Source organism: Aedes aegypti, chromosome 3, assembly GCF_002204515.2.
Source record: "Aedes aegypti strain LVP_AGWG chromosome 3, AaegL5.0 Primary Assembly, whole genome shotgun sequence".
NCBI classification, from domain to species: domain Eukaryota; kingdom Metazoa; phylum Arthropoda; class Insecta; order Diptera; family Culicidae; genus Aedes; species Aedes aegypti.
Window position 1 is genome coordinate 149,307,897 of NC_035109.1, and position 12,625 is coordinate 149,320,521.

The window sequence follows — 12,625 nt, forward strand, 5'->3', positions numbered from 1 at the left end:
CGCGTGTGTGATTGATGTTAATTGCCAGTTCATGGCTGGCGGCGGCGGCTGGCATGGATGATTGGTATTCGCGAGCAAGCGGCAACATGCTTCTCAGTTCGTGATCGCAAATCTATTTCATCACCTAATGCTCTGTTTACCTAGTCTGGAATTTATCGATAAAAAATTGGTTCGGGCATGATGAACAAGGGTTAATGGGGGAGACAATGGTTTGCTCCTAACTTTCTACAAGCTCCGGCTTGTAAGGTAAATTATAACATAAATTATTACCTTAACAACGTATTACTTTTTTTTATTTAATTTATAGTTCAATATAAGTAACAATTAGTGTCCCAAGTTAAATTCGGACATCTGCCCCATAGTTTACGCTCTTCTACTTCCCTGGCCACGGAACATAAAGAACATATTATTGGCATTAAAGTCGTGCCCATACTTTCTGGGACAATCTATATTCTAACTCTATACCTAATCTATTTCTTCTTTTCAATCTAATTTACAGAATACAGTGGCCCCATGTGCGCTCAATACCAGGCCTTCTTCATGCAACCCATGCTAGAATACGTTAAGGACCCACAACCGGAAGTACGGCAAGCGGCAGTTTACGGATGCGGCGTGTTGGCACAGGTGAGACTTTTGCTCTGAATAACTTTTTTTTTTATTTGAAAACTATTCTAAATGACATCGCTCATTACTTTGCTATACAGTATGGCGGCGACCAGTTTTCGATATCCTGCGCCCAGGCCATCCAGTTGCTGATCGAAGTCATCATGACGCCCGGCAGTCGCGAGCCGGAAAATGTGAACCCCACGGAAAATGCCATCTCCGCCGTGACCAAGATACTGAAATACAACAACAAGGCCATCCCCAACCCGGACGAGATCATCGCACTCTGGTAAGTGGAGAGGATGGGTCGTTCGCTGATATCAGGGCTGGTAGCAAACAAGTAGATCTCTGCTTAGAGATGTGATTACTATTTTAGAGACTTGCCTAAAAAATCTATGAACTGGAAGGTCTTTTACATTTCTTTTCTGACTAAATTATCTTCTTGTCCTTCTTGGCATTTCGTACTCACTGGGACAAAACTAAGGTTAACTAAGAACTTTCTTTGTTAAAGTTTACATTTTCGCATCCGTATATCGTGTTGCAGGTACGATTATACTCTAAGCCCAGGGAAGTCAAGGAAATTTCCATTACGAAAAGATCCTGGACCGACCGGGAATCGAACCAAAATACCCTCAGTATGGCTTTACTTTGTAGCCGCGGGCTCGAAAAACTCGACTAAGGAAGGCCCCGACAAAATGATCTATAAAGTCTTTCTTCCTCCCTGTTTCAAATTTTTGAGGTCTAAAGATTCCCACGAGAAAAATTACATATCGAAATCACAACTATCACACACAAATGACTCAGCACGCTGAATATTTGCCATGTGATAGTTGAGTCGGCAGTGGCCTGGCAACGCTCTGACCAAGAGACTGCAATTCGGCTTTGACAGATTTGTTAAATACTTTGCCACCCTTGGAGATGGCTCAGTAATGTACAATTTTGTTCGACGACACAACTCTAAACTATTCCAATATTGCATGTGCTGAGTTGCCGCCCAAAAATTTATCTGAAGCTCCACCCAGTCCTTCGAAATTGGAATAGCCGGCTCAGGGCCAATTAAGTCATGCGATGCTCCATCACGAGCTAGCCCATCAGCCAATTCATTTCCAGCGATGGAAGAATGGCCAGGTACCCATACAAGGTTTAGGTTTCAATTTGAGTTCGACATGCGATAACAAGCTTCGACCTTGAGTTGGCCAAAGCAAGAGCTTTTATAGTAGGCTGACTATCTGAACAGAAGTATATGACTTTACCCATTACGCGCTGTTGAAGTGCTGATTGCACTCCACACATAAAAGCAAAAATTTCTGCCTGAAAAACGGTGCAGTTTCTACCAAGTTAGTAAAACTGATTCAGCTTTAGCTCACGAGAATATACACCAGCGCCAGCTCTATTTTCAAGAAGGGAGCCATCAGTGTAACATACTATTGTTTAATATACCTACTTTTTATACATAACCAGACGTCCACTTTTCCCGTGAAGGGAAGTTGATCGATTTGATATACTTGGGTTTGAGTCCCCAGGTTTTACCAAAGGTTCGCTGGCATTGACCGAAGGCCATGCAGGCTTTTTTGACTCTGAAATCAATGTGAAGTGTCCTTGAAAGTTTGGAATCTAGAGTGACTCCGACATACTTTACTTGATCAGTCACATTAATCTCAGTGTCAAAAAGACGAATTCCATTGCGGTTTCGTCTTTCTGTAAAAAGAACAATACATGTTTTATTCGGTTTAACCGAAAGGCCATATTGGCGACACCAACTCTCGGCTACCTGAAGAGCACTTTGCATCAGGTCGAATAGGGTGCATATGCACATACCAACTATCAAAGCTAGATAGTCGTTGGCAAATCCATAAGTTGGAAAACCGCTATTATTGAGTTGCCTCAACAGCGTATCTGCTACGAGTTTCCGCAAAAGTGATGACAAGTCTCCCCCTTGGGGGCATCCGCAAACACTCAATTTACGAATCGCTGCTTGACGCAATGTCGAGAAGAGATGTCGGTTTTTGAGCATTTGATGAATCCAATTGGTAATCATTGTAGGTAGCCATTGGTTTCGTGCGGCTTCCAATTTGGCATCGAAAGACACGTTATCAAAGGCACCATCAATATCCAAGAAAACCTGCTTGGGTGTTGCTTCTGAGCGAATGCTTTCTCGATATCGTATACAACTTTGTGTAAAAAGTCACAGTGGACTTTCCAGATTGGTTAGCATGTTGATTCACATGAAAAGGCATGTTTGCCAAATAAACATCACGGATGTGATGATCGATAATGCGTTCCAAACATTTCAGAAGAAAATAGGTCAGACTGATTGGTCTAAAACTCTTCGCTTCTTCATACGACGCACGTCCTTTTTTCGGGATAAACTATACAATAATATCACGCCAGGATGTGGGAATGTACCCGGTACCAAAACTGCTTACAAGTAGCTTTTTCAAAACATGTTTGATAAACTCAAATCACTTCTGGAGCAGAACAGGATATGTCCCATCTGCTCCTGGAGATTTGAATGGAAACAAAACTATTGAGTGCCCATTGAATCGATTTAGTTGTTACGGTTGCGAGCGTAGTTAGTAGTTGCCAGCCAAAGCCAGAGACTCATGACTACATGAAAAGACATTTAGTTCATCCGTAGATGCTATGTCCACACATTCGGGGAAAACATTCTAAAACTTCTTCATTAGTAGAAGTAAAGTCACCATTAGGTAAGCGAATTTTGTTCACTTGGAAATCCTTAAATTTTGCAAGGATTTTGTTTAGCCGACTATCTTCACTCAATTTGGAATCATTTGTACAAAAGTTTTTCCAGCCGGATCGAAGAGCCGTCTTGTAAGCCGTGCGAGCCAACTCAACTCCTTCTACATTGTTTCCTGAGTCTAGCCAGATCGGATCTTCACAGACCGCAGAGGACATGCTTCTTCAAAAGCTTCCATAATGTAGGATGTTGTTGTATCAACGGTATCATTCAAATCACTTTTATTTTCAATGGACGGAGAATATGGATAATATCTCTAGAAGTTACAACTTTCGAATTATATCGAGTATAATGCAAAAAAATGTAAGTGGATAAAAATATGGTCTAAAAATGGGGTTTTTGTGTAAATTAAAATTTAAGTTTTATTTTTGATTTTTTTTACTTATAGGCCAAACGGATCACTACAATTTCTTCATATAACTTTTTTTCGGAGTTAGAATTTTTCAGATAAGTTGCATGCAAAAATGTTTAGGTCATTTTCAAAATTCTCGGGTTAAAATGATCGATTTTTTTTTTATGGAAAACACTTATTGTGCCATACCAAATACTTGTGCAAAATTTACTGCAAATCGAAGATGGTCGAGTTCTGCGACTGATAGATTTAACATGGAATTCGTCTTAAGTTAACCACCTAAAATGGTAGTTTTTACCGCACAATTTATTCGCGTGTATGTTGTTGGCATTATACCGGGCAAACCAATGAGAATATATATCAAGGTGTGGAAGAAGAAGCAATGGCTATGTATTAGTAAACAGAAAAAACGTAAACAAAAATAACTACGTCACTAATTTGCACGGCTTCTTATGGGAGCTCACTCGCTTGTAATTGTGAAACATTTTGCACCGTACACGGATGTCACGCACACTAAATGTCTTTTCCACACCTCGGTATATATTCTCATTGCGGGCAAACGTTTGCTGTCCGAGCTCGCTGTCGGACCTAAAAATGGTAAAACATCCGCTGTTTGCATCATACCGGGCAAACGCCTAGATTTTCTGTTTGCATGACACCGAAAAGATGTTATACACATCCTTCGGATATTGGAGATTTCGGCGGCTTTCTGCCGCCTCAGTTTGTAAATTTTGCACTGTTTACTGACTTGACTGCATTTAACAAAGCATGGACTTGTTCTTGTCATATCCCATTATCATATATATCATATTATTCATATTATTCTTTAGGTTTGTAATTTTAATTCGATTCTGGGATTCGGCTTTTTGTGATTCGGCCTTCTGTGATAATCCCGTTTTTTTGTTAGAAAACTATTTGTTTTGATACATTTTTTTTGTCGAAGCTCACCCTATCTGTGACTTTTGAATCAGTAGTTTTCACACAACTTGTTACGATATGAGAGTGAACTGAGAGTATTAAACATAACAACAAATCTACTTTATTAATGGTAAATTAAATAAACAGTAATAACAATATTTTTTGCAAAAATAAAATGGATTACCTTTGTCCATCCATGCAGAAATTTTGTACTGCAAGATTTTGTCATGCATTTCACCAGAATCTTATCAGCGATTACTTTAAGATTTTCTTTAGAAAAGCCTTCCGGGCTGATTCCTAGAGTTACATGATAATTTCCTGGTGAAATACTTGAAACAATTAACTTCTTTGGGAAATACTTCTTTGGAAGAAATACAGAGAATCAAAAAAGTAGATTTCAGTATCTATATTTTTACCTTCTCTTAAGGTTATGTTAGTCTCAAAACCGAAAGAAAAAGAATATTACTATGCATTACAAATTACGGCACTATCAAAGTCAAATAACTGTGTCAATGGTCACATTATTGATATCAATTATTTCACTATTAAAAAAAACTATTTTGTTTAAACTGATTTCGAAAAATTTAGCCCATTTGCAAAATTGCTTGTCTTTTGTCAGATACGGGTTCGTGCTGTTTCGACTTTCGCTTGTAGCAGAGTTGGGAAAAGTTCTGAAATTCACTCTACAGCTAGTGAAACTCACTCGTATCGCTGCTGTAGGCAAAATGCCTTGAAAATAGCAAAACACCCGTTGCTAAGGGCATCCCAAAACTACTGTAGAAAAATGTTCTATTTCCCGCTGCATTTCCCGCACTTACAGCCTTCAATGACACTACAGATGTAGAAATAGTAGTTTACGAAACAAGTTGCAGAATGATGAGTTTTACAGCACGAGTCGTAAATTTATCCTACGAGGCTTGCCGAGTAGGATAATTACGACGAGTGCTGTAAAAATCGAGTTCTGCAACGAGTTACGTACAACATTTTTTTTTAATTAGTAGAAGACCATTTGAGGGTATCAGAAATTATATCGAAATGCATTCACCATTATTTTACAATTTCTGAGATATGGTTGTGTTATAATTCTAATTGTTATAATTGTTATAAATAATGACAAAGCGTTGCGTAATGAATCATTACACCACTGGTTTCAGTTAGGTAATGACTATTACCACTCTGCATACTTCAGTGTAGGAAAGTAGGCCGTTTCATGACAGATTGGCGTGATGAAAAACAGCCTATTACGATGAAAAATTGCAAAAATTCATGTATCCAACATAGGCTACTTCTCATCAAGTACAATTCAAGATCACTTTTTCAATATGGCGAATGTAACATTATGCTCTCAACGAGAAAATCGATGCTGAAGTTTCGAGATGTAGTTTTAATTCCTATTTACCAACTAAGCCATTAAATGTTATGTGGATACATTTGGTCAATACAAAACAGCAACATTTATCATTGTAGCATATTAAATATGCATTCTCTTAGGTTTAAATTGTGTTTTTGAAAGAAAAACGATTTTGAGTAGTTTTTTCGTTTACAAACGACTATACGACCTATTGATAAGTCGTTCTGAAAACTATCTTGTCATTTTCGTCGGGTGCGTTACGACGTGTTACCAAAAGTTATGTTGCTTTCGTCAAGTTTGATACGACGTTTGGATAACCGATGTGTTGCTTACGTCAGGATGCATACGTCAGCATAAGCATAGAACACCAGATAGGACAGGTGGAATAATGATGACAATGTTGCAAATACGGATGTTTTACGAAGTTCTGTGTCATGAAACCGTGATGAATGGAATTGTCATATCGACGAGTAGAATAAGAATGTGCTCCAATAGTCCTCAGCACATTTTTTTTTTATTAGTATAATTCCAAACATTACATTCATTTCTTATATCTAAGTGTTCTGTGTTAATGAACATTATCAACCTTATTTGGTATAACAAAATTAAGCTTTTATTAACATTTTGGTAACATATTACATTTCATTTACCGTAGGCAGTTAGGCATTTTTACAGGTTAGTTGAATTCACCTGCCTATTAGAAAAAAAAAACGCTTTCAATTAACTTAACCTGAATAGTCTTCAGCATTCTTGATTCATCAAGACTAGGTCTAATATAAATGGAATGACGTATAAGGTACGGTCGTGGCTTGAGTTTTGAGATTCTTTGGCATCTTTGGATCTTTGTTGACACCTACGACAGATCTATGCTCGGCATGTTGGTCATCTGATAACATTGCTCTGCGCTTGGATTCGTTGTGGCCTGATCGATTGGATCGTGCATTCAGTTTTCGGTCTCCGAAAGAATAACGTCCCTGCGTTGACACAGTAACGATCCAGTCATCCTGAACTCTGGTGCTCGAATCCGAATTGATGCTTGCCTTTGAACTATTCAAGCAACACTTCATATCACAACCTTCCATCTGTGTATTCAGCAGTTGATTTTTCGTGTAGCAGTTGATATGAAGTTTTTGTAGGTACTTCCACCGGAATGTTAACAGCTTCCGGTTGTGTAGTCGATAGTATCTTGCGCTGCAGTCGGCGTGACCCAACAGCCACTTTCGCTGATATGTTTGGTGACGCTGAAAAAGTATAAAAGTTGAATTATAGCAGCAAAATACCTAAAATGTAAAAACATTTACCATCTTGAATTTTCCGATCAGCAGGAGGTTTTGATCTGGTGATCAAAAGGGGAATGTACGTTGAATCTATTCGAATGCTTACTTGGCCGGTTGTGTAAGGAGCCACTAGGGAAATCTAATCCTAATTGCAAAAGTGCCAGCGCCGGCACATCTTTGCTTTTAGCATCCTGGAATCCTCGGTGGGAATTTTCATCGAATGATGTTCCCTTTGGTTTGGTTTTTGGAGAGTTGGTAATGTTTCGGAGAACTGCACGGTATAGCTGGTTCTGTTTTGGTACAGCAAAATCGTTCACGGATGCTGAAAGTCAAAATATATCTCTTAGTGCTCAAATTTCCGAAAAAACACCTTAACTTACCGTTCTGAGTTTCACATGACAATTTACTCCTAATCCTTGCAAGGTTCGCACTTGCTTGGTCGATGCTGATATATCCGAAGCTGAGCACTGGGGGCTCGAAATTAATTTTCTGAACTCCGCTCCAAATGACTGCGCTGTGGACACATACAAAATGTTTGAAAAAGGTGCATATTACACGAGAAAAATGTACTTACATTTCTGTACAACGGGTTTTTCTTTTTTGTCGCCTGATGTCGTCGCCGATTATGATCAATTTTGATGTTGAACCTGATAAATTTAAGTTCAGTAGAGCACAGTTACTATATTTATCACCACAGCAAGCACAAAAAACTGTGTTTACAGTTTGGCTCACACGATGTCGAAACCGATTCGTTAAATAATGTTTTTGCAATTTCTCATCGTAATAGGCTGTTTTTCATCACGCCAATCTGTCATGAAACGGCCTACTTTCCTGCACTGAAGTGTGCAGTGTGGGAATAGTCGTTACCTAACTGAAACCAGTGCTGTAATGATTCATTACGCAACGCTTTCTCATTACACAACTGTTTTGAGTTGCGTAATGAATCATAACACAACAATTTCTCAGAAATTGTAAAATAATGGTGAATTACGGAATATCGGAATATTTCTGATACCCTCAAGTGGTCTTCTACGAAATTGCAAAAAATATTGTACGTAACTCGTTACAGAACTCGATTTTTACAGCACTCGTCATAATTATCCTACTCGGCAAGCCTCGTAGGATAAAATTACAACTCGTGCTGTAAAAATCATCATTCTGCACCTTGTTCCGTAAACTACTATTATTATGACGTTTGGTCAGTTATTTGACGAATCCGTATGGCGTTACGAGTGTTACATAAGTCATAATACCGACGAAAAGACGACACTGGAAAAACATGTTTACACTCTGATTGTGACTTAAGCCAATTTTGAAAAAATAATTTTATGAGCTGATTAATAATAATTTGAATTTTTCATTTAAAAACCATACGAAGCAGTGCACGATCTATCACTTCGTGGAAACAAATGATTTTTGTTGACATTGTTACTTACGTCCAATTGAAAAAGTGGTCTTGAATTTCGAACTACTGTATTAGAAGAGCCATGTGATTTTCGCAAAAACTCAAGCCTACTACTATTACCATTCCCAGCTCTGGCTTGTAGTCTTCTTCAGTGTCAGTTACGCATCCAGTGGTCGAAATACGCGTATCTATCAGAAGATGAGCAATTTGAGCGGAATTAAAAGGTACAATATTCATTTTTTTTTTAATTTTCTTTATTGAGATTTTGCTCAGAGGGTTCGAATACGTAGAAGAGCTTGGGTTAAATCTCTAGAGTAATTCCTAAAGGCATCCTTAGAGAAATTTTTGATTGAAATTTTAAAGAAATTCTGAACAAACATTGTTTAGATGAAATCTTAAAAAATGTCATTATTACTAAGGGGTCTATTTTATAAGTCGAGTCGATCGAAATGACTCGAATGGAGTCACTGTCGACCAAAAAAATCGCTCGACTCGGCTCTGTCACTCGAGTTTCTCGACAGTTGTCACTCTATGTGACTGGAGACGTGGTTGGTGGTCTGATGGCTACCGCTTCTGCTTCATATGCAGAAGGTCATGGGTTCAATCCCAGGCCCGTCCCTTTCCTCGTACTTTGTAGTTGTTGTAGTTGTATATCTCTCACTTGCTTCTATCTTCCATTCTAAATATATCACACTCAAACTATTCGTTCATAGCAAACGCTAGAACCAGAGACGGACAAGAAACCGTTTCCCTAACGCTTCCTACTTCCACGCGCACGCCTTTCTTACGCCTGATACATAGGCAGTCTGCTAACCACAAAAGCAAACCTCTCTGCCATGCCTTTCCCCCAATCCATACACTCCCGCATGAACTGACGTGGATGCAGTGGAATATACGGTCTACGTGGTAGTCAGTTCAATGCATCATCAATTCCTCCCCCTTCCCCTCATTGGTCTGCATTCTGACGTGGCAGGTGCCATTGTTGCCTAAAGATCACCAGCACTTATACACTGAGGATGCCTGTTAGTCCCAAGCAGTCATTCGGTTGGTTCCTTGTGTAAGTGCAGCTGATCTGGCGATACTGGAGTGCATCCACGGGCGGCCAATCAAGCTCAAGCTCAAGTTGTCACTCTATGTGACTGGATTACTATGAGAGTCGACGGGTGACATCTGAAATATGCATGCTTACTTTGATCGACAGTGATTACAGACGAGTCACATGAATCTGCTCGATTTACAAAATGGGCCCCTAAAATTACTGATAAAATTCTTGAAGAAATCCTAAACGTGAGTCTTGGAGGGTAAATTCTAGAATGAATTTCGGGAGCTCTGGGAACTTCATGGAGGAATCTTTATAGGAGTTAATGAACTAACCTCTAGAGAGATATCTGTAACAGTTGCTGGCCGTAACCTTGAAAAACATCCTGGTTGAATTTTGGAAAGCAACCTGAATGGAAATCTGTGAAAGAATTACTGGATCAACTGCTGTAGAAATCTTTGCAGTAATACCCGAAGCAAACTGCGAGCAGATAGCTGAATGGTACATTTTGATCACTTTTTGGGGAAAATCATAAAAATCATAGAGTATTACTTCGTAATGCCACGAAGAATACCAACGAAATTTTTATAACCAACCTCTAAGTAATGTCTACTCGGATTCTCCGAAGAACCCTTCTTAAAACTTATAGGAGTGTTTCCTGGTCCCTGTTTTGTCACTATATATTTTCTTGTTTTTTAGACTCTTACTTTTCGACGCTACCAGCCCTGTGATATATAAGTGAAACTTTTTTCTAATGATGAGAACAATTAAAAACTGTCTTACAAGGCACTCGCCGTTCCATGGGGAATATTGTTTTGGCTTAACCTTTTCTGACGATGTCGAAATACGGTTTCACGAACGATACCTCTTGAAGTGAATTATGGTTTTAAACAATTTCCTTTTTCTTGTATCCAAGGTTCTCCTGGCTGCCCGTGGTAGAAGACGACGACGAGGCCATCCACGTCTATGGCTACCTGTGTGATCTGATCCAGGCCAATCATCCGGCCGTGCTGGGCGAGAACAATTCGAATCTGCCCCGCATCGTGTCCATCTTTGCCGAGGCGTTCTACCGCGAGGCGATGTCCGTTGGCCATCCGGAGTCGACGCGGATGCTGGCCATAGTGAAACAGATCGAATCCAGTCCGGACATTTTCCAAGCGTGTATAAACCAACTGACGGTGGAACAGAAGGCGGCTCTTGAGGAAGCGTACCGAACTGCGGCCACGACCGTTGCTCAGTAAGCAGAATAAAGAGCTGTGTAGGGTAAAATGTGAACGAGAGCAAGAATGTGGGACACGGAACGAGTGAGATCAATTAAGGACCATCCGCGAGGGTTGATGACCATATAGGCAGGAAAGGACGTTAAACTGATTTAGGTGTTTTTCTTTGAGTTTTGTCGCCGACCTTCTCTCCAGAGGCAACAGATTACGCAAAAATAATCACAATTGGGCTTAATTGCTAACGAAACTACTCTAACTCCACCACCACAACACAAGGCAGCAACACGACACGAGATTACACAACACATCCTATTAACATCTCTTTCAATGTCTCGGTAGAAAATTGAGTTAAGAGAATATTATATATATACAAAATATATAGCTGTTTCTCTGCAGTGAATACTAGTGTATTACCTAGATTTATATTTTGCAATTATTTAATCACAATTGTAATCCTTTTTTCCTTTAAAATTCGATTATATATTTACCCCTCCCTATTGTATTGTTACAGCCTATATCCAATCTGAGTGGAAAGCACATTATTAGTTTTGGAATCTCCCGCGTGAGGTTCGCCTTTGCCTTTTGCCATTGTGATGCAGTAGGTTTTATTGTTTGAATTTTCCTATAGAAAGACGCCTTTCGTCACCACAGTTTTCGTTTGTGATCTGCGCAATTAACACGCGGCCATTCCTGCAAGGACGTGATCAAAGCCGTCGAATTCTTTTGAAAGAGACCGTTTAGCATCAGGCAGAGATATTAGATTTTACCACTTGACGATAAAACGCAAAAAGTATTGGCTTAGTTGTGCCGCGCCGCAGGCAGGTATTTAGAAACAAAAGTACGCTTTTTCCTTAGTTCCATTAAAACATGTACATATATTATGAACAAAAAAAAACGTGTGTTTCACATGAACCCAAACGTCGTCGTTGCAGAACATGCTAAATGCATATGTTTTTTGGCCAGCGTGTTCATCTTCCGTTGACGAATGATGTTATTTCCCAAGGAAACTAAACTATACCTGACCGTCTGGCTGGCGTCAATTTTTTTTTTTCTGTGAAAATTACTTCTCCCAGTGTGGGCACATTTAGTTCAGGAATCGAAACATAGTTGCAATTGCTTTTCTTCAACTCTCAAAAACCGTTTGAGCTACTTTTTTGTTCTGCTGGCCTTTGATGATGTATGAATCCAGAGTACAGACCCCGACAAGAGGGCTACTTCAGCATTACACGCAGAGCGATAACAGAAACTTTCAATTTTAAGCACATTTTCCGTATTCGAAAGGGCAACCAACCTGTATGAGAATAAAATGATATTCTATTATTGAAAAAGAAAAAAAAAATCCCTTTGTGTGCTTTATTGAAGTAGATAGGAAAGAAATTGTAGTGCGATTTCAGATGAGTAAAATGTAGGGGGACATGGTCCAATTCGGGCCTAGTAACAGTTTTTGGGCTATATCTTTTAAGCATGAAAAGTTGTATGTTATCGTGAAAGCCTGTTTCAGGCCGCGCGCACATTTCTCTCGCAGAGTTTTTGTGCTATCCCCTACCAGAACATCCCAGGAGTGCTTCGGGGATGCCCAATCAAACGTGTTCTTTTTTTTCCTCGCGTCATCGCGGTTCCCTTCTCTCCGTTTGCGCGCGATTTGCTGGGTGGCGCTTCGGGGAAGCGAACGTGTTCGTTTTTTCGTAGTCCTTTGATTCTG

The 12,625-nt window shown here is 39.5% G+C and overlaps 1 protein-coding gene across 1 annotated transcript in view; it reads left to right on the plus strand.

The window, feature by feature from the left end:
* The window catches only part of LOC5572967 (importin-5), a 59,834-nt gene extending 47,579 nt beyond the window's left edge, over positions 1-12,255 (plus strand). Inside the window, exons 4-6 of the mRNA XM_001654246.2 lie at positions 500-624; positions 705-892; positions 10,620-12,255. Coding sequence (XP_001654296.1) covers positions 500-624; positions 705-892; positions 10,620-10,944 — 638 coding nt within the window. The 3' untranslated portion in view covers positions 10,945-12,255. The remainder of the gene's footprint in view (positions 1-499; positions 625-704; positions 893-10,619) is intronic.
* Positions 12,256-12,625: the final 370 nt, after the last annotated feature.